This window comes from Lissotriton helveticus, chromosome 1_2, assembly GCF_964261635.1.
Source record: "Lissotriton helveticus chromosome 1_2, aLisHel1.1, whole genome shotgun sequence".
Taxonomy (NCBI): domain Eukaryota; kingdom Metazoa; phylum Chordata; class Amphibia; order Caudata; family Salamandridae; genus Lissotriton; species Lissotriton helveticus.
In genome coordinates this window covers 457,145,787-457,168,613 of record NC_136058.1, presented here as the reverse complement: position 1 = coordinate 457,168,613, position 22,827 = coordinate 457,145,787, and the positions used below count along the sequence as shown (strand labels likewise).

At 45.4% G+C, this 22,827-nt stretch overlaps 1 protein-coding gene across 1 annotated transcript; it reads right to left on the bottom strand.

Annotated features, from left to right (window-relative positions):
- Positions 1-407: 407 nt before the first annotated feature.
- On the bottom strand, positions 408-5,600 carry LOC144808029 (zinc finger BED domain-containing protein 6-like). The gene is made up of 3 exons (XM_078673591.1): positions 1,187-5,600; positions 802-895; positions 408-508 (listed from the first exon to the last, which is right to left on the bottom strand). Exon 1 carries the CDS (start codon positions 5,409-5,411, stop codon positions 1,821-1,823), a length of 3,591 nt encoding a protein of 1,196 aa, XP_078529717.1. The 5' UTR covers positions 5,412-5,600; the 3' UTR covers positions 408-508; positions 802-895; positions 1,187-1,820.
- Between the last annotated feature and the right edge of the window lie 17,227 nt (positions 5,601-22,827).

The following is a 22,827-nucleotide window of genomic DNA, read 5'->3' as shown; positions in this document are numbered from 1 at the left end:
AGAAGAACCCAATCATATCTCCAAAAACGATGCCTAGCAGAAAAATGGTTACAAAACGTACTTTGAAAGTAACAGTAGACCCAAATACAGACCGTGGATTGTATTCAAACCACTTGCCTGCAAGCAAAAGTATCCATAGCCAGCATCGCTCCAACAGTGCTCTACAACAACAGAACCGCGTTGCAATAGAACCCCCCTAAACACATGCAATCCTGCTGCTAGGGCTAACCCTAACGAACCCTAACTTACAAAGTGCCAAAACTGGTGTTTCCTTATGGATTTTGTCCAACTAACTTCTAGCCGGTATTAGACCTTCCCAGGAATGCCCCAGGCAAGACCCGCCAACCCACCCGCAAAAAAACACCCGACACAACACCACCAAACAGCGAAAAAGCTAAATCTCATACTTACAATGTCTCTCGGCCTTCGGTCCAAACGCGGCGCTGTGCAGCTAGGTCGTCATCATCATCATCAATCATCATAACTCCTGTTTTCCACCACGGATTTCCTGAAAAGCAAATGCAATCAAGATTAGACTGTCGCAGCAGTGCTTCGACAGAGACCCCGGCCGCAACCCACCCACGAACAGCAGGAAGCCCCCCAAAACGCTACATTGAGCAAGATGTCTGAAGAAATGGCAAAAAAAAGGCTGTTCCTTATGGATTTTGTCCAAAACACTTGTATCCGGTATTAGACCTTCCCAGGAATGCCCCAGGCAAGACCCGCCGGCGCCAACCCACCCGCAAAAAAACACGCGACACAACACCACCAAACAGCGAAAAAGCTAAATCTCATACTTACAATGTCTCTCGGCCTTCGGTCCAAACGCGGCGCTGTGCAGCTAGGTCGTCATCATCATCAATCATCATAACTCCTGTTTTCCACCACGGATTTCCTGAAAAGCAAATGCAATCAAGATTAGACTGTCGCAGCAGTGCTTCGACAGAGACCCCGGCCGCAACCCACCCACGAACAGCAGGAAGCCCCCCAAAACGCTACATTGAGCAAGATGTCTGAAGAAATGGCAAAAAAAAGGCTGTTCCTTATGGATTTTGTCCAAAACACTTGTATCCGGTATTAGACCTTCCCAGGAATGCCCCAGGCAAGACCCGCCGGCGCCAACCCACCCGCAAAAAAACACCCGACAACACCCCCAAACAGCGAAAAAGCTAAATCTCATACTTACAATATCTCTCGGCCTTCGGTCCAAAGTAACGCGCTGTGCAGCTAGGTCATCATCAATCATCATAACTCCTGTTTTCCACCACGGATTTCCTGAAAAGCAAATGCAATCAAGATTAGACTGTCGCAGCAGTGCTTCGACAGACACCAAAAATTACACACAAACCCCCGGAACCCCGCCAAAGAGCACCTCAAAGGCAAGCAAGTCAGCAAAAACGGCAAGAAATTTCCACCTCATATTTGGTCCAAAACACTTTTGTCCATTATTAGAGCTTCACAGCAATGGGCCCAAAACCGTCAACTCACCCGCAAAGAAGTACAACACCCCCACAAGTGCTGAGTCTTTCTTCATTGTGCGTAATCCAGCACTCTGCTTGGAGGGAAATCGCAGTCTGGAGGAGGAGGATAGAGGAGCATGTTCTTCAGAACTTGTGAACCTGAGGAATGTAGACTGCGGCACCTTCAAATCAATAAGCAAACAAGTGAAGACAGTTCTGATGATGGTCTTGTTTTTGGGATTAGGTGATTAAAGTTTGAATTAAATTAACTGTGCAAAACAAAGAAAGAGAGACACAAAGCACACAGGAATAAAAGTGAATAAGGACGAAAAAGAAAGTTCTTGATTGATTGTCTCATTTTCAGGGCTCGGTGTCAGGGAATAAGAACAAGATTTCGTCATCATACTCTGCGAATTCAGGCTGGATGAGGTCAGTGGCACCGAACAGAGAAAAAATCCCCTCATCTACGTTGCTGTCCTCATCGTCTTCATGTGGCGTGCTTTCTCGCACTTTGTAATCTGGTGGTATGAGGTGCTGATTCATCTTGATCATTGTCAGCCGCTCCACATTTTTGGGCGATAGGCGGCTCCGTTTGGCAGTTACAATGCCACCAGCAGCACTGAAAACACGTTCAGAAGACACACTTGCGAGTGGGCAAGACAAATAGTTTATAGCCAGGTTGTAGAGCTGTGGCCACAATTGTTTTTTGCCATGCCAATACTGCAATGGCTCCTCATTAAGAAAGACCACTGTTGAGTCATTCAGATAGTCCTGCACCATCGACTCAAGGTCATCAACTGTTCCTCCACTTTGCTTACTTTTTGCTGTGCCTGTGACATTTTTTAGAGAACCATACCCCATCAAACTTAGCCAATCCTCCTCCCCAGCCACTGTTAGTGTTGTCATTGTGTGTGGTGCAGATGATCCAGTTGCCGGTGTCTTTAACGGCTGAGAGGTCACTTGTGCCCCAGCCACAGGTGCAGAAGTGGATTCTTGTGACTGCGGATGGCCTGCTGATGCTGATGCTGATGTACTGGCTTCTCCTTCAATAACCTGCCGTTCTTTTTCAAACCTCTTGGCTGACCAGGCTAACCAATGTTTGTACTTTTGAACATCTGCATCAGCGAAAGGAAAGAATGCGTTGTCTGCCAGCGCCTTTTTGTAGCGTGGATCCAGAATAGTAGCACAAATGTAATGCTGATCTGAGTTGATGTTTTTAAGACGTTCATCACCACGTAGGCGATGTAATAATTTCTCAGACAAAATGAAATGGTTTTTTTTTTTTTCATCTTTTTCAAACTCAGAAGAAACCGCCATCAGTTGGTGCTCCAGTATGCACAACAATGGGATAGCTTTTCCCAAATTACAGTCCTCCTGGCTGACTGCACGCGTGAAGAACTCAAAAGGACGAAGCATGTCTGTCAGGCTTTTAACTATGGCCCATTGCGCCTTACTCATCCGCAGGTCCTCCTTCTGAGATGTAGCCTCTGTCAAGAAATAGTGATCGAGTACCGTATACTGCTCATGCAGACGCTCAAGCATGTAGAAGGTTGAGTTCCAACGTGTTGCCACCTCCTGGATGAGTGCTTTCACTGGCATTCCACGTTGAAGTAGCAGTCTCCGCAGATGCTTCCGGGCCTTAAAAGAATGGCTGAAATGGTTGCACATTTTGCGGCAGGTGGCCATTACCTCGAACGCTGGACTCTCTTTATCACTCAAGAATTTTTGAACTACCAGGTTGATACAGTGCGCCAAACACGGCACTCTAACATGGTGACCCTGTGACATGGCCTTAACTACATTGGCGCCATTATCCGTGGAAACATAACCAATCTTGCGTTTTAGGGGGGATAGCATTGACAACACCTTTTTGTCAAACTCTTCCAAAAGGTTTTCTGCTGTGTGACTTTTCTCCAAGGCAAACATGGCTAGTGTTGCATGTTTCCGAGCAGCTTTGAAAACTTGGTCCGGGTCAACACCTGCGTTTAGCTTTGCTATAACACCTGAAAAAGAGACCCAGTGTGCAGTGATGCACATGTAATCATCGCCTGGGCCACTGGTCCACATGTCTGTTGTCAGATGTATTGTGTGAACAGCACTCTTCTGCAAAGCTGCCCCAATCGCCTGCAGCACATCTTCATGTAGTGCTGGAACCGCAACTCTGGCAAAATAGAACCGGCTCGGAACCTTCCATTTAGGGCAGAGCGTTGCAACTAATTCAAGAAAACCTACCGCTTCTACAAAAGAAAAAGGTAGAAGGTCCACAGCTAGCATTTTAGCCAGCTTAGTGTTATACAGACGCGTCAGTGGGTGGTTGCGTTCATATGGCACGTCTGAAGTAAGCATTGTTCTAATGTTGGCCTGGACCAAGCATTTACGGGCTGATAATGACTTCGTTGACCCAATTTTGCTCGCTGGTGAACTTTTGTGCGTTGGTGTCTCACTCGCTCCAACACTCTTAGTGTGCCTCACATTGGGTGTGCTGCTGAGAGGGGTACTGGGTGTAAGGGAAGTGTTTGACACGTCTTCTTCCTGCTCGTCAACATCAGATGAAACATCAACGTTTCCTTGATTTTGGCCTTTCTTGATCGCAGCTAGGTGCGCAAACCATTGGACACCGTGCTTTCTGTCAAGATGACCACTCTGGCCGCCGGTACCATAGTTGCTACCTGGCTTACCACGACTAACTGCAAGCTTACAAAGGGTACAAATGGCAAACCTTGGATTTTTGGGACAAACAGTAAAGAAGTCCCAAACTGGGGACTTGAAGTGTCTGTGGGACCTGGAGGAGGCGGCGATACTGGTGGTGGTGGTGGTCATGAAGCTAATGCCAGATGAAGTGGAGGATCTGGATTGGCCAACTTTTGTACGTTTTCCACTTTCACCGCCACTAATTAAGGTCGAGGTTGACGCAGGTCTCTTCTTGCCAGAAAGAAATATGGAAGCGGGACGAGTTGGTGTACTACTTAACTCCAATGATTGTGGTGTTTCCACTGCCTCCTCATCGACAACATCATCATCATCATCATCACGCGCAGCAGCTCTTCGGGCTAGGGTCAAAATGTCTGTTTGCTGCATGCCCGCTGGGGCTGCAGTGACCTTTATGATGACTGGGTCGTCGTTGGCAGAGTCTTCATCAGCAGCAGTATCCGCCACTTCTTGTTGAGCCTCATCACACTCCATAAGTCTGAGACTTTGGACGAGCTTCCTTTTACGCTTAAGTACCTTTGTTGGATCATGGTGTGCCTCACTCTCAGACGGCTGTGGTGCTGGTTCCCAAGTTTGATCCGTATCATCAGAAGGAGGTGTGCTTGAAGAGGATGTAGACACCACCCTTGATCTCTTCCTTGCTAGGGTTGTGGAAGACAATGAAGGATCATCAGGAGGAGTGGCTTCCTCAAATGATACCTCGCCTTGATTGTCGATTTCCTGATGTGCCCCTACTTCGGGAGGAACAACTATTGTGGGCACTTGTTGTGACCCTCCATGCACCTCTGCATGCGCATCTCCTTGCGCTGCCTCTCCTTCCACATGTACTTGGGCTTGTACTTGCACATGTGATTGTTGTTGCCGCTGTGGTTGTTCAACACTCGTCAGATGAGCTACAACAACCTGTGTTGATTGAGGGACATTGCTGCTGCTTTCTTGCGATGAGCCAACATCACTGGTCGATGGTGATTGAAGAAGTATACTGGCTGCCTCTGCAGCACTCAAGGGCTTGGACTTAAGTTGGCGTGGTGGTGGTGGTGGCACTGAGCCCAATGGAGCGGGGGTGCTGCTGCCAGCTTGGTCCCCAGCAGATCCCGCTGCAGCTGCTGCAGGCATACTTTTTTTTTTACTCACAAAAAAAGGGGCGGGCGGCACACCAGTGTCCTTGGTAACTTGCTTCTTCTGCTCCTTACTGGCACCTTTCTTGCTAGAGGAGCTACGGGTTACTTTTTTTGGGGCCATCTTCTTCAGAGCAGGTCAGCAGGCAGCAGTTGCACGAGTTGCAGAGGGTTCTGTGTCCAGACGTGACGTCGCGTGACGTTATGCTGCACACACCGCTGCAGGACTTCTTCCTGGCACTGGTGGTTCTATTGAGTCTTCTTGTGCACCTAAAAGCAATGGAAGACAGAGGAACATCAGTTCAGTTATACACCCCAAAAAATCGACAAAACACAGAAAAATGAGCACAATCCCATGCCATCCATGATGTTTACATTGAAGACACCCCACAGAAAGACTAGGGACATGCAAGTATGCAACACTCACTACCCCTGGGCATAAGGGATGAAAAGTAGGCAAAATAAGTGCAGGCCTCAGACACTGCCTCTCCTCAAAATGGCCCCCTTACACCCCAAGCACATGTTGCCTGTACCAGCCAGCACTCAAGATGGCCACCACCACCACCCACATGGCCAGTCCACATCAACAGTACACCCCCAAAAAACAGAAAAACAGCCAGAAATCACCACAATCCAATGCCATCCATGATGTTTACATCAAAGAGAGTGAGACAACACCACAGGCACACTCAGTCCATGCACCACCACCACCCCTGGGCAAGCAAAAGGCCACACCAGCAGCCCCCCAAAAACGACAAAAAACAATAAAATAAGCACAATCCCAGCCCATCCATGGCCTCAATTATGTTTAAATTCAAGAAGACACCCCACAGAAAGACTAGGCCCATGCAACACTCACCACCCCTGGGCAAAGGGCCACACCAGCAGGCCCAAAAAAACGACAAAAAACAATAAAATCTGCACAATCCCAGCCCATCCATGGCCTCAATGGTGTTTAAATTCAAGAAGACACCCCACAGAAAGACTAGGCCCATGCAACACTCACCACCCCTGGGCAAAGGGCCACACCAGCAGGCCCAAAAAAACGACAAAAACCAATAAAATCTGCACATTCCCAGTCCATCCATGACCTCAATGGTGTTTAAATTCAAGAAGACACCCCTCAGAAACACTAGGCCCATGCAACACTCACTACCCCTGGGCATAAGGGATGAAAAGTAGGCAAAATAAGTGCAGGCCTCAGACACTGCCTCTCCTCAAAATGGCCCCCTTACACCCCAAGCACACGTTGCCTGTACCAGCCAGCACTCAAGATGGCCACCACCACCACCCACATGGCCAGTCCACATCAACAGTACACCCCCAAAAAACAGAAAAACTGCCAGAAATCACCACAATCCAATGCCATCCATGATGTTTACATCAAAAAGAGTGAGACAACACCACAGGCACACTCAGTCCATGCACCACCACCACCCCTGGGCAAGCAAAAGGCCACACCAGCAGCCCCCCAAAAACGACAAAAAACAATAAAATAAGCACAATCCCAGCCCATCCATGGCCTCAATTATGTTTAAATTCAAGAAGACACCCCACAGAAAGACTAGGCCCATGCAACACTCACCACCCCTGGGCAAAGGGCCACACCAGCAGGCCCAAAAAAACGACAAAAAACAATAAAATCTGCACAATCCCAGCCCATCCATGGCCTCAATGGTGTTTAAATTCAAGAAGACACCCCACAGAAAGACTAGGCCCATGCAACACTCACCACCCCTGGGCAAAGGGCCACACCAGCAGGCCCAAAAAAACGACAAAAAACAATAAAATCTGCACAATCCCAGCCCATCCATGGCCTCAATGGTGTTTAAATTCAAGAAGACACCCCACAGAAAGACTAGGCCCATGCAACACTCACCACCCCTGGGCAAAGGGCCACACCAGCAGGCCCAAAAAAACGACAAAAAACAATACAATCTGCACAATCCCAGCCCATCCATGGCCTCAATGGTGTTTAAATTCAAGAAGACACCCCTCAGAAACACTAGGCCCATGCAACACTCACTACCCCTGGGCATAAGGGATGAAAAGTAGGCAAAATAAGTGCAGGCCTCAGACACTGCCTCTCCTCAAAATGGCCCCCTTACACCCCAAGCACATGTTGCCTGTACCAGCCAGCACTCAAGATGGCCACCACCACCACCCACATGGCCAGTCCACATCAACAGTACACCCCCAAAAAACAGAAAAACAGCCAGAAATCACCACAATCCAATGCCATCCATGATGTTTACATCAAAGAGAGTGAGACAACACCACAGGCACACTCAGTCCATGCACCACCACCACCCCTGGGCAAGCAAAAGGCCACACCAGCAGCCCCCCAAAAACGACAAAAAACAATAAAATAAGCACAATCCCAGCCCATCCATGGCCTCAATTATGTTTAAATTCAAGAAGACACCCCACAGAAAGACTAGGCCCATGCAACACTCACCACCCCTGGGCAAAGGGCCACACCAGCAGGCCCAAAAAAACGACAAAAAACAATAAAATCTGCACAATCCCAGCCCATCCATGGCCTCAATGGTGTTTAAATTCAAGAAGACACCCCACAGAAAGACTAGGCCCATGCAACACTCACCACCCCTGGGCAAAGGGCCACACCAGCAGGCCCAAAAAAACGACAAAAAACAATAAAATCTGCACAATCCCAGCCCATCCATGGCCTCAATGGTGTTTAAATTCAAGAAGACACCCCTCAGAAACACTAGGCCCATGCAACACTCACTACCCCTGGGCATAAGGGATGAAAAGTAGGCAAAATAAGTGCAGGCCTCAGACACTGCCTCTCCTCAAAATGGCCCCCTTACACCCCAAGCACATGTTGCCTGTACCAGCCAGCACTCAAGATGGCCACCACCACCACCCACATGGCCAGACCACATCAACAGTACACCCCCAAAAAACAGAAAAACAGCCAGAAATCACCACAATCCAATGCCATCCATGATGTTTACATCAAAGAGAGTGAGACAACACCACAGGCACACTCAGTCCATGCACCACCACCACCCCTGGGCAAGCAAAAGGCCACACCAGCAGCCCCCCAAAAACGACAAAAAACAATAAAATAAGCACAATCCCAGCCCATCCATGGCCTCAATTATGTTTAAATTCAAGAAGACACCCCACAGAAAGACTAGGCCCATGCAACACTCACCACCCCTGGGCAAAGGGCCACACCAGCAGGCCCAAAAAAACGACAAAAAACAATAAAATCTGCACAATCCCAGCCCATCCATGGCCTCAATGGTGTTTAAATTCAACAAAACAGTTGTATCATGCACCCATAACCAACCCTGGTCCTACTGGATACTGTGGCTACCCACAATATAATTTATTTAATTTTCTGAAAAAGTTCCAAAATTGTACTTGCAGCAACTGTAATGCCCCAAACAAACTTACTTGTGAAAGTTGATTTCTAATCCAAAAGTGATCCAAAGACAGTCAAAAAGGCCTCAAATCCAAATATCCAGCAGCACCCACAAAAAGTAATCCTTCCAGCTCTAGATCCAAATGAAAGTGACCAGGAGATGGACAAAGCACTGGGAGGAGCCTGCTGGACAGGAACAGGAAGTTGGAGACTGTGGGGCACTTCCTTCCTCCCCCCCCCCCCAAAATGGACTCCTTGCAAAAAAAAAGGCCATGCAAATGTCAACCTGAGGAGTGATTCTGATAAAAATCATAATTTTCTGAAGGTTTATCCTGTTTGCTGGTGATTTTCTTGTGCGAAATTGCAAAATCTCTATTTCGCAAGTGCGAGATTGTTCCTTTCCGCCGCAACTACATGTTCGCAATTGCGAACTCTCGCGAGGTGTGCTGTGCAAGGTGGCAAGCCGCGAGTACGTATTCGCGGGCGACAAACTCCCGCGGGAACACGCAGCAAGATCTAAAATGGCGCGTCACTCGCAAAGAAAAACAACTCGGCAAACGCTAAAATGACGGAAAGTGAACGCCGTGCACCACGCCGCGCGCCGCAACCAAGCAAAAAATCCGCCGCGAGCGGATTCACGGATTTTCGACAAATTCGCGAGCGTTCGCGGATTGCGGATTTGCCGAAAATCCGAAAAATCCGCGAGCGGAGCGGATTTTACGCCCATGCTTAAAGAAAACCAACAAACACACATTGGGCCCACTCCATACACAAACAGAAAGGAGGTCAAACACTCAGGACACACAATACAGCGCGCTTTAGCTAAATAGAGCTCATAAGTTGGAGTTCCAACCGGAGGTATCAGACATGAACCCTCCAATCGAGAATCCCTGTTGCAACTTAAACAAAACCAAATACCAAATTTGCTATGATTAGGCATCTGCGCTCACTAACCAAGCTTCAAACTTCAAGGGGCTATCTCTATCAATACACTTGCAAATGTACGAGACCCTCGGTTTTTGAATATTGCAATGTTCAAATAAACTAAGGACCAAAGAACTAAGAACTAAGGACTGGGAGCGACCCACTTATACTTCAACTAAAGCAGATGGAGAAAAAGTCTCTTCATTACCTGCCTACACAAATTGCAATTCGCATATACAAACCTATATCAAAGCTATACCAAACAAATAGTTGTCCAAATTCTAACTGCCAAGTTCTTACTGCACTAACAGTCTCTTTTTTTTAAAAAAACACTTACGCCAAAAAGGTTCCTCAGTCAGGAGTGACATCTTTTGGAGAGTTTAAGTCAGAAAAATCAAAAATATACTGGGCCGCAGAGACAAAGAATCCCCCAGAACCGCTGTGCACAGAGTACCTCTTTTAGTAGATTTCTGTCTTGCCTGCCCCAGTAGATTTCTGTCCTCTGACAAGATTACTCCTCCAGATAGTCACTTCTTGATGAGGCCCCACGTTGGGCGACATCTGTAATTCTAGAAATCCTCAAACTCCTTCTCAGGGATCTTACTAATAAGTAGTCCATTCAAAAGCAGCAAAGAAATCAACAGACAATCTGAAATATGAAAAGACATCTTTATTACAATTAATTGTGAGGCTACGTCGCCCAGTCATACCTAAAGCAACTGAATGAGGCAGCCTGCTGAATGGTCTCAGCACAGACCTTTTATACCATTTATTATGCCCTAGGCACACATTTTCTCTTTGAAGTACATTATTGTTGGTCACTCCCAGGACGTGCACACAAAGCACTGTGTGATGACAAACCCACTTTCAAGATAAGTCCAGGCCATAAACAATGTCCACATAATGCGTATATTCTCTAGCTGACAAGGCCGGATAAACCCAAAACAGTAAGATCACAGCCCATGTCATAAATAGCTCGTGGAGGCAGGAACAGGAACAGATGGAAGTAAGATAGGCACGTTTGTGTGTAGTAAATCTTTACAGTGTCCTGTGCTCTGATCTATAATCTTGATCAGCTAAAGGGCAGGAACTGGCTTGGCAAGGTTAGCCTCAAGCAACAGGGTCAGCTTTCGCCAGGTCATGCAGGAGTCAGCACAAACCTATGCTAAGGTTATGTCCTTAAATACTTGTTCTGCCACAGTGAGGGCCTACTGTAAGGGCAATCCACAAAATGGCTGCTATGCACAAGATGGAACCCGAGTTTTCAGAACAAAACCTTCAAATACACAGTGAATCCATTGGTGTAACATGACGAAAACACTTGCACTTGCTGAACTCACTGTTTACGGTCTGCTGTTACCAAATTCATAACAGAATCATGATATTTAAAACACAGGTTCAGAATTCAAGGAACCACAACACATACCTGCTGCCTTTGTTGGCTGCAGTTGCCGAATAATTTTCTAATTCTAATGACAGGCCCTGGAAAGGAGCCGGTATTGTTATTTTTCATCCCTACCACCCAGAGTCGGGAGTGTGTACTTTGTGCACATGCTTGCTTCCTTAAATGTGGTAGTCGTATCTCAGACTCCCACTACGGAATCCGACTCCCAGTCTGTATAATGGACTGGAAAACTAAACACCCACTTCCCTGACAAGTCAGTGACTACTATCTATACAGACATGGTGACTACTTTCTAACTATGTTAAAAGGTGAGTACTGAATAGGTCTTTAAGGATTGATGTGTGGGAAAACACATAAAGTACTCAAAAACTAGTGTGATAATGGTACCTAAATACACACAGATCCACAGTGTTATTCTAGACAACCAACAGTATCTCTTGCATTTTACTGAAATACATTTACTAGTTTGGAATGGGTAAAGTGAATAGACATATTCTTCTTTTTATACTACTGCATTTTACTATAACAGCCTGAGTCTTTTTCTATAGTCATGAGGAGTGACTGGTTTCAAATTTTACGAAAACTTAAGAACAGGATATCTTTATAAGTAATTATATTTATATAACCTTATAAAGTTCTAAAACTCTACTGTTAGAATGTTATTAAACATTGGTATTTATATAATTTTTTTTAGAGGCCAAAATAGTTGATAAAGCTAATTTTGTATTATGTATTAAGAAGACTGATAAAGTGAAGTGTTTATATTTTTGTGCAAGGACCTACAACATAGCAGATTAGTTATGTAAAGAGAGCAGAATAATACCGAGGAGATAGTGAAAATCACGAACAGTTTTATTTAAGAAGTAAACCAACCTATATATATATATTACCTACTGGCGATAGCCAGTAGGTATATATAGTTAGGATTTTTTTCCTATGGGATTTTTGAAAATTCTATGTCGAATAACTTTGGCGTTTGAGGACAGAATTGGCTGAAATTTTCAGGAAAATGGAACATTTCGTTTCTGAGCAGCCCCTGAAAATTTGGGGGGGTTTCGTCAAGGGGGGGGCGAGAAAAAAGGGGGGTCCCAAAACGTGTTTTTCCCATGCAATTTTCCATAGGGCGGTTGGCCTCACTTTTAGCCTGAACGGCTGAATGGATTTACACCAAACTTGGCAAAATTGTAGGGACTGGTAGCCCGATGTGCCTTTGCTATGTCTCAAGATATAGGCTCCAGTGGTTTTTACGAAAATTAACTTTGAAAAATATATATTGGGCTACATTGGGCTATATATATGTTGGAGCCCAAATGTAGCCCAATGTAGCCCAATGTAGCCCAAAGATGGCCACCAGAGACAAAAAAAAACAAATGTAGCCCAAATATCAGCCAGATGTAGCCCAACTATAGCCCAATGACAGAATGTCCCAGAGTGTTCTAAAGAACAACTAGAGTGCTAACAGTCCTACTTATTACAAAGGTATGGCACACCTGAAGCCATCTTGATTGGAATAAAATGGTAACTCTTAAAACATTTAATTTAAAAAGGAACAAAATGAGGGGGTTCATTTTGCCATAGAAAGTATGATTAGCGAATATATGACGAAATCCCGCATACCATCAGTCCGCAAAAAAAATCCCGCATGTACTATTAGGCCGCAAATTAAAATAACGAAAACTTTTAGAACGAATATGCCTTTAGCATACACTAAACAACTAAACTACCCTAAACCCTAAAACACTACCCCCAGCATGACCCTACACTACACAAACAGTACAACACTACCCTAAACCCTAAAACACTACCCCCAGCATGACCCTACACTACACAAACACTACAACACTACCCTAAACCCTAAAACACTACCCCCAGCATGACCCTACACTACGCAAACACTACAACACTACCCAAAACCCTAAAACACTACACCCCAGCATGACCCTACACTACGCAAACACTACAACACTACCCTAAACCCTAAAACACTACCCCCAGCATGACCCTACACTACGCAAACACTACAACACAACCCTAAACCCTAAAACACTACCCCCAGCATGACCCTACACTACGCAAACACTACAACACAACCCTAAACCCTAAAACACTACCCCCAGCATGACCCTACACTACGCAAACACTACAACACTACCCAAAACCCTAAAACACTACCCCCAGCATGACCCTACACTACGCAAACACTACAACACTACCCAAAACCCTAAAACACTACACCCCAGCATGACCCTACACTACGCAAACACTACAACACTACCCTAAACCCTAAAACACTACCCCCAGCATGACCCTACACTACGCAAACACTACAACACTACCCAAAACCCTAAAACACTACACCCCAGCATGACCCTACACTACGCAAACACTACAACACTACCCTAAACCCTAAAACACTACCCCCAGCATGACCCTACACTACGCAAACACTACAACACTACCCTAAACCCTAAAACACTACCCCCAGCATGACCCTACACTACGCAAACACTACAACACTACCCTAAACCCTAAAACACTACCCCCAGCATGACCCTACACTACGCAAACACTACAACACTACCCTAAACCCTAAAACACTACCCCCAGCATGACCCTACACAACGCAAACACTACAACACTACCCCAAACCCTAAAACACTACCCCCAGCATGACCCTACACTACGCAAACACTACACTACCCAAAACCCTAAAACACTACCCCCCAGCATGACCCTACACTACGCAAACACTACAACACTACCCAAAACCCTAAAACACTACCCCCAGCATGACCCTACACTACGCAAACACTACAACACTACCCAAAACCCTAAAACACTACACCCCAGCATGACTCTACACTACGCAAACACTACAACACTACCCAAAACCCTAAAACACTACACCCCAGCATGACCCTACACTACGCAAACACTACAACACTACCCAAAACCCTAAAACACTACCCCCAGCATGACCCTACACTACGCAAACACTACAACACTACCCAAAACCCTAAAACACTACCCCCAGCATGACCCTACACTACGCAAACACTACAACACTACCCTAAACCCTAAAATACTACACCCCAGCATGACCCTACACTACGCAAACACTACAACACTACCCAAAACCCTAAAACACTACCCCCAGCATGACCCTACACTACGCAAACACTACAACACTATCCTAAACCCTAAAACACTACGCCCAGCATGACCCTACACTACGCAAACACTACAACACTACCCTAAACCCTAAAACACTATCCCCAGCATGACCCTACACTACGCAAACACTACAACACAACCCTAAACCCTAAAACACTACCCCCAGCATGACCCTACACTACGCAAACACTACAACACTACCCTAAACCCTAAAACACTACCCCCAGCATGACCCTACACTACGCAAACACTACAACACAACCCTAAACCCTAAAACACTACCCCCAGCATGACCCTACACTAAACAACCACCACAACTCTACACTACACTAACACAACACTACACTACACAACACTACACTACACTACACAATCACTAACCCACGAAAAAATTAACACAAACCCACTTACCTCTCTCGTCATCGTGGTTTTCACAACGCAAATGCATTTACCATACATGCCTTTAAAACGTAATTCTTTGTAAAGGCATGCGCGATAAATGCACATGCGTTTTGAAAAAATGCGGGATAATGGTATGCGAGGTCAATGACCTTGCGGGATAATGGTATGCGGACTGAAAGTCTGCGGGATAAAAAATGCGGGAGAATGGCTGCAAACCATGATTAGCAGCAGACTTCCCTGGTGAGCACTAGCTTTACTACAGTGATCTAATGAGCAACTAGAGTGCTAACATTCAGAATTTATGGCAAATGTGTGACACATCTGAATGCCTTCTTGATAGAACCAAAGTAAACAAGCATTGAAAATGCAATAGATATCGCCCTCGTTTAAGTTAAAGCCATTCTGTTTGTAATGAGGTGGCTTTTTAGCTTTGCTTTTATTAGTGTTTTTAAAACTTTCATGTAAATAACATGCATATGTATGCATATATGTATATGTATGCATGCATTTATATTTATATAGATATGCAGATTATATATGTTTATATATGTATATTACCTACTGGCGATAGCCAGTGGGTATATATAGTTAGGATTTTTTCTCTATGGGATTTCAGAAAAGTCTATGTCTAATAACTTTGGCGTTTGTGGACGGAATTGGCTTACATTTTCAGGAAAATGGCACATTTTGTTTCTGAGCAGCCCCTGAAAATTTGGGGGGGTTTCGTCAAGGGGGGGCCGAGAAAAAAGGGGGGTCCCAAAACGCGTTTTTCCCATTCATTTTTCCATAGGGCGGTTGGACTCACTTTTAGCTCGAACTGCTGAATAGATTTACATGAAACTTGGCAAAATTGTAGATATGGTTTGCCCGACGTGCCTTTGCTATGTCTCAATATATGTGCTCCAGTGGATTTTGAGAAATTAACGTTTAAAAAAATATATATATCTGTGACAGCGCTCCGGTTAGAGCCCCGGTTCGCGTACCTGACGCGTAACGGAACTTCGCGAAGCTGATTGGCTCTCCGGTGTCTGTCAACATTCTAAACAGTCCGAGCGGCCGCCATCTTGTCTCTCGGTACGATCGAGAGACAAGATGTGGTGAAAAACGAAGGGGGAAATGAAGGAAAGGGGGCAAGGTAGACCACTCCTGACCCCCTAGGATTGATGAGGGGGATATTAAAGTGCCCCGCGATTTTTCGCGGTAGAGGCGCTTCCCGGTACGCGAACCGGGCAGCTAACCGGCAGCCCGCCATCTTGTGTTTTTGGAGCGTCCGGTTCGCGTACCGGGTAGCGTCCCGGTAAGCGTAACAAGGGGAAAACCAAGAGAAACAGTAAAAAAAAAATTAAGGGAATAGATTTCCAGCAAACTTGGCAAAATTGTAGGGACTGTTTGTTTGATGTGCCTTTGCAAGGCCTCAAGATATGTGCACATGTGGATTTTGTCTAATTAAGGTTAAAAAAAATATATATATCTGTAAGCGTGCTCCGGCACGCTCACGTTACAGGTTTTGTTTGCGCTGCAGAGCCGATACGTCACGGTTATGCGACGCGTCATGAGGCGTCTCACGTGGCTACGTGATACGTCACGTAATAAAGAATACATTTTACAGCTATAGATATTAGCTTTTAAAAAACCAATGAAATTCACTGAAAAAACCATAGGTTATAGACCATATATAGTTAGGAATTTGCATTTACAAAACCTTGAAAATTCACTGAAAAAACCATAGGTTAGAGACCATATATAGTTAGCTGGACATTTTATTGACATAAAACCAATGAAATTCCATATATAGTTAGTTGCACTAACTATATATCGCGCACCCGCAATCCACTGCTGATGATGTCACATATTACATCATTCATGACATGGTCAGTGACATCACTGATGACATCACTGATGACATCTCAAATGACATCACTGATGACATCACTGGGGAAGGGGGAAGTAAGCTGGGTAAGAGAATTTGGGATCCTATAACGAGGTGGAGAGATGATTTAACAGTTTAAACATGGAGGGTTGTCTGAAATATGGTTAAATGAGGTTCATACGTGAGATATAAATGAGTATGTAGGTTATAATGGGGAATATTTATTCGACTGTGTGGAATGTGGAAAAGTAAATTTTGCCATGTTCTGTGTCCCTACGAGTCATCCATCATATGTTATCTGTGCATGATTAATATGCATATGTTATTCCCCATGTTTGATTACAGACGCAATTATAGTTGTGTCCACTTCTAGTATGTCAGTTTCCAGTTCTCGTGAATACTACGAATATCAGGCCTATGTAAAGTTACGTTGCCACGTTTCTCAGTGTGCACGTTATTCCATTGTAAAGTTCCCGTTTCTAGGCCTCAAAAGGGCCTGGACACCAGATTCAGCTCCTGTCTCCTGTCTCCTGAAGCCCTCGCTGAGGAGCGATACAGCCCCCACCTGTGTCCTCGACCCTTCACTTACTTCCTGCCTCGCAGTGCCCGGCTCAGCCTGGCTCTGCCTCTGAGTCTGCCAAGAGTATGTTATGATTCCAGATTATCAGTTCAGTCCTCCTTCTCTGCATTCCTAAAGCTACTGAATCGCATCGATAGTTTCCGTCATTGTCTAGCCTTTACGTCTCCATGTAAGAGAAATACTGCATTTAATGGTCATTTAATATTCTTCATCACGCACTACATGTAGAATAATGCATGGTCCAGTCTTAGTGTCTGTTAGCCTTTCCCCTCCTGACTTCTAGTTTATATCAACATGTTCTCTAAACATCAGATACTAGATACTGTTTAGGTACATGTCGCCCTGACTCTCCAGACTTCAGTCTCTGCTCCTAGCACAGAGTTCATAGCCCCCAGCTTCTCCTAGTGATACGTCATTGCCAGTTTGCGCGCACCATTAGGTCAGAGGTCCCGGCTCCTCAGGTAGCCCCCTCCATGTTTCCGCCCCATTCATGACATATTCTGTTACGTTTGCATCACATCTCTATGTATACGCCTCTGTTACACCTCTTTTCACCCTTATCTTTCGCGACTACTACGCGTCACACCCTTTGCTCCACCCACTGCTACGCCTATTGCAATGTAATGCTATGTGTTTGCGTTATGTATATATGCTCATATACTGTTATTAAAAGATTATTCCTTAGCGCGCTCATCCCAGATCCAGCCCCAGCAGCTGCTGGGCCCTGCCATTCTATTCCTATGCAGGTTGTCCGGTTCCTGTCCTTTATGCTGTAATAAACCTGCAAAACTCCTACTACCTCGAATCTTGACTCTTATTTATTGAGCTATCTGTTATTCATTTATTCATTCAAAAATAGATCCGGTATTATTTATTTATATACCACATAATGGCGCCCGAATAGGGACTTGCCCTTTCCCCACGCGTCGGTGAAGCCACGCCGACCCCCTGACCCTCTGCAGTCGTGACGGAACTCTTCTGCGCACCGGCAGATATTTCTGCTTCAAGTATCCCTCAGGCCCACGGAGGAGACGGAGGAGGCGGTCCAGCATCCAGACGAGACGGTGGAGGAACGCGGCGAGTCCCGACCAGAGCCCAAGCCGAGAGTCCAAGGTTCGAGGTATCCGGAGGCCCACCCGTAACAGAAGTCCGAAGTTCGTCCGTCCGACGTCAAGGCAGTCCAGCCCAGTCTGAGGCCTTCCGTTCTTGCTGCCCGGTGAGTACCGTTACTGGGGTAGTATCTAGACAGGGTCAATCTAATTGACTCTGGTCCGTGGGTTGGTGGTACACAGTCCCACAAACGAAGTGTTCACTCTGGTGGATACGGGTCCTGACGTGTCTCTTTATGAGACCGGTAAGTTTCGTACTGTTTCAGCAGTGCATCTAGTTTCTGTTCCAGTCAGTTCTGTTCTCGAGAAAATTCATGTATTCTGTGTTCCGTATTCCAGGTAGTATTCTGTTCGAACTGTTATTTTTAAATGTTCTTCATGTATTTTAATGTCGTGGTATGAATGGGGAATAAGTATCGTGTTCATTGTGTATTGTAATTGCATTGTAATTGTATTGTGTCTAGATTACAGTCCAGTCATGCCCTTGTTTTCTAAGTTACGTCAGTTAAAAACTAGAAAGGGTCTGCTGGAAGCAGCAGTTCCAGTTCCGCCTAGGGACAGTCCAGGTCATTTTATGTATCAGAAGCATGGCATAAGTGCCATACTATATCTAGATTTATGGGTAGAGTACACCAAACAGTTAGAAGAAAAGTATAGATGGCCCGTATCGGGTACATGGGATGCCGAGTGCATCATGCGAGTAGAAGAGGCATTATGGAAAAAGAAAGCCAGACAGTCACAGAAAGATGCCATCGAGTTATGGCGCAAAGAAGCTCATAAAAGAACCGAAAAAGAAATCAGAAAGTCAGAATTAAGTAGAGAATCCTTAGAACGAGCACAAGAAAAAGAACTAATCGAGATAGGTGAACAAGTTAAAGCCGAACAGTCAGACAGACAGAGGCATGCTCTTATTAGGGGTATGTATCCTCTCCTTGCCGAGGGCTTGCCAAAAGCGACCCCAGAGGCATCCAGTAATTTCCCGCCACCATTAGTTCCGACCAAGCTACGTCACAAACAGACCGCAGCTGATATTTTTATTTCGTCCTATTTGGACGACACAGTCCCAGAATATGCAAATCCTGTCCCCGCTCCACCAGTCCCTGTAAATCAGGCACTTCCTGCTTCTCCAGACACCGGGGTACCCCTTGCAGTACCTGCTACGGTCCCCCAGGTCCAGCCCGCCATACCAGTTCAGCCCGCATTTCAATTTCCTGCCACACTAGTACGAAGAGGATCAGTCGACGACTCTAGTTTAGGGGCCGCAGGGGGAGGTACTCCTCAAACCCCGCCGCCACACAAGCGTTTAACGAGAGCCGAATTACATATGCAAGCGTCACAGCGTACGCCCAGACATCAGTCTGTAGCAGAAATAAGAAAAGCCCTTAATGAATGCGGCTATGATCCAGTCCCAGGCGAGGATAATATGGTTTTATATTCATTACGTGTAAGAAGGGTGACCGAGTATCTAGTCACCCTACCGAATATGAAAGAAGATCTAGACAGAATATATCGTTTCATCCGTACAGGGGATGATCCAGAAAGCATTGGCGAAGTCATGTCTCAAAGAAAAGCTGAAGTCCAGCTCATGCTATTAAAGTTTCTGATTAATTGTCTAATACGAGAACAAGATTATCCGACCAAAGATCAAGCCGAAATGAGAACCCTGACAAAGTGGAGTGATAATATAGCCGAGGGTAAGCACAGAACCATCAGTGCTATGGAAAGTATGTACAAGAAAATCCGTAAAGAAATAATAAAGTTACACGAACAGCGTAAAGCAGCACAAGTAAGCGAGAAAGAAAGTAACTCTGATCCTGAAGAGTTAGACGACGAGAATCCCGCCAGAATAGCGTATGTAGGAAAATCTAGATTTCCAGATCGCCATTTACGCCTAGAACACAAGTCAACTTTCCATCATCCAGCACCAGAACAAGGTTCTCTAGAACAAGTGTTTCAAGCTACCGATCACATTCTGAAATGACGAATCGGTTATAGCGAGTTAAGTACCATGCATGAACAAGAACTAGTCCGATCAGCAGTCCGATGGATTACTGATTCTACCACTTTTCCAGACGAAATAGTGGCACAAATGTTTCTGAAAATGCCCCCAGCCGAGCAACGACTGGCGGGTATGTATATGATCCAGCACCTCATTACATTGTATGAGGGTCAACACTCTGATCCAGGCCCGTTACATGATATCCTGAACGAGTTACTCCAGTATAGATGGAAAGGTTTAGGTACCGATTTAATTAGTGTCATTCTAGAACAGCGTCACAAATATAGAACGTTTTTGAATCCGCATTTTGTTCATGTCTCACCCCCAGAAAGTAAACCATTTTACATGGAGAGACAGAATCCGTTACGAGAAGTCCACCCAGTTAGAGGAACGGGTGGCGAACTAGAACGAGTGTTTGTTTACACTCCGATTACAAAGATGGAACTCCTAGAGATGAAGAAATTAATTCCCTGTCATGATAAAGATCCAGCAGGGTTCCATAGAGAATTAAAAGACATGCTCCGTATGGGAGAATACACGTATCCAGATATAATTAAAATGTTAAAGGTTCTGTTGCCCGCAGGGGTGTATGAAAAGCTCAAGGAAAAAGAATGGGAGGTGGGAGAGAAAAAGATCGATTGGGCAGTTCTAGAAGCCGAAGACAAGGCACGAGTACCAGGTACCGGTCTTGGAGCGAAATGTAAAGAATTACCAGAATTATTAATACAAGTTTTACCCAGGTTGTTGACAACTAGAAAAGAAGACTGGGATGCAATCTCAGCCTGTAAACAGAAACAAGACGAAGACATTAGTGATTTTTATTCTAGATTTGAGAAATGTTTTAGCATCAACAGTGGTCTCAAGACAAGTAGTGAGTCATACCCTCATCTTTTTGTTACTAAATTAGTCGAGAATTCAAGTCCACAAATTAAGAATCGAGTTTTGAAAGTCGAAAGTACCTGGCAAGCTAATACCCCGTCCCAGATGTTGCAGATGCTCCAATACCACCAGAACAGAATCAGAGAAGAGCAAGAACACGAGAGAAAACGTATGAAAGACACGAAAATGAAAGTACTAGTTGCACAATCTGTTCCTCAAGACAGTCAGAAGAGGGGTCCGAATCAAGCCAGTCATCCTGCAGCTCCCGTTAAAGGGAACTGCAATTATTGTAAACAGCCAGGTCATTTTATAAACGAGTGTGCAGTTCTGAAACACAACATAGCCACAGGTAAGACTAAAGAAAGACCACGTCCGCCTAGACAAGAACAAGTTTCACAGACTCCTCAGCCACAGAATGCACCACAGACAGTTACAGCACCGCAGCCTATCGCTGCAACACAGCACGTTACACAGCAGATGTACCAATATGCACAGTCTGAGTATCCAGAGTACCAGCAGTATTCATGAAACAGCCTAGAGAGGGAGGTAGGCTTGCCTCTCATCGAGATACCTGTAGATCAAGAAGGTCCCTATGTTCACAGTCAAGTATTAGGGAAAGACAGAAAGTTTTTGATTGATACAGGGGCAAGTAGGACCACCATCAGTCACGCCGAAGTTCCAGGGGCTCCGCTCTCAGGCTCAAGAAATGTTTCCCTTGGATTTTCAGGAAAACCCATTGTAAATGAGATATCAAAGCCAGTTACTCTAGAAGTAGGTCCATTGTCCCGTACTACTGATCTGTTACTTACTAAGTCATGTCCAGAAAATCTGTTAGGCATTAAAACACTGAAAGAATTAGGTGCAGTTATATGCTGTTCCCCAGAGGGAATACGATTGTTCCTACGTGACTTCAAGGGTCACTATGTATTACGAGATTTTGATCCCAGATTGTCTAATGTTCCGCAGCATCTATGGGCGCAAGGTCCAACTGATGTTGGTTACATGCAAATCACACCCCATCGTGTGACTCTCAAGTCAGGTGTAGTGTTACCATGAATCAGACAGTACAGATTGCCACCTGAGGCTGTAGCAGCCTTATCCAAAATTATTGACGAGCTCATCGCTCAAGGAGTAGTTGTAGAAACTGACTCCAATGTATGCAATTCTCCGATCATTCCAGTCATGAAACGTACTGATCCGAATGCACCCCCGGTATATCGATTAGTGATTGACCTACGAGAGCTTAATAAGTGTATTATTCCTCAGTACCCAGTGGTCCCAGACATCTCTTCCCTATTGACAGCCATTGATTCCGAAGCCACGTTCTTTACTGTAATCGACCTCAAGAACGCGTTTTTTCAGTGTCCCTATTCATCCAGACAGCCAGTTCCTTTTCGGATTCTGTTTAAATGGAAGGAGCTATATGTTCACACGAGCTCCTCAAGGTTTCACAGAAAGTCCTAGTATTTACAGTCAAGCACTTAAGAGACAACTAGACAACATTCACATGCCAACTGACACTGCCCTGCTCCAGTATGTCGATGACCTCCTGATCACAGCCCGTTCTGAACGTGCTTGCGAGCGAGCATCCCTTACAGTCTTGTATTTCCTAGCCGAGATGGGGCACAAGGTGTCCCCTTCTAAGCTTCAATTCTGTGTCCAGCAAGTGGTCTACTTAGGACACTTACTGTCCAAGAGGGGTAGGCAGTTGACACCAGACCGTATCCAGTTAATAGCGAGTCTTCCTCAGCCCAAGACCCAGAAGGAGGTACGTGCTTTTATCGGCCTCACATCTTATTGC

Bases quoted from the DNA above. Each gene is read 5' to 3' on its own strand.
- LOC144808029 (XM_078673591.1), bottom strand. From the start codon at position 5,411: ATGGCCCCAAAAAAAGTAACCCGTAGCTCCTCTAGCAAGAAAGGTGCC.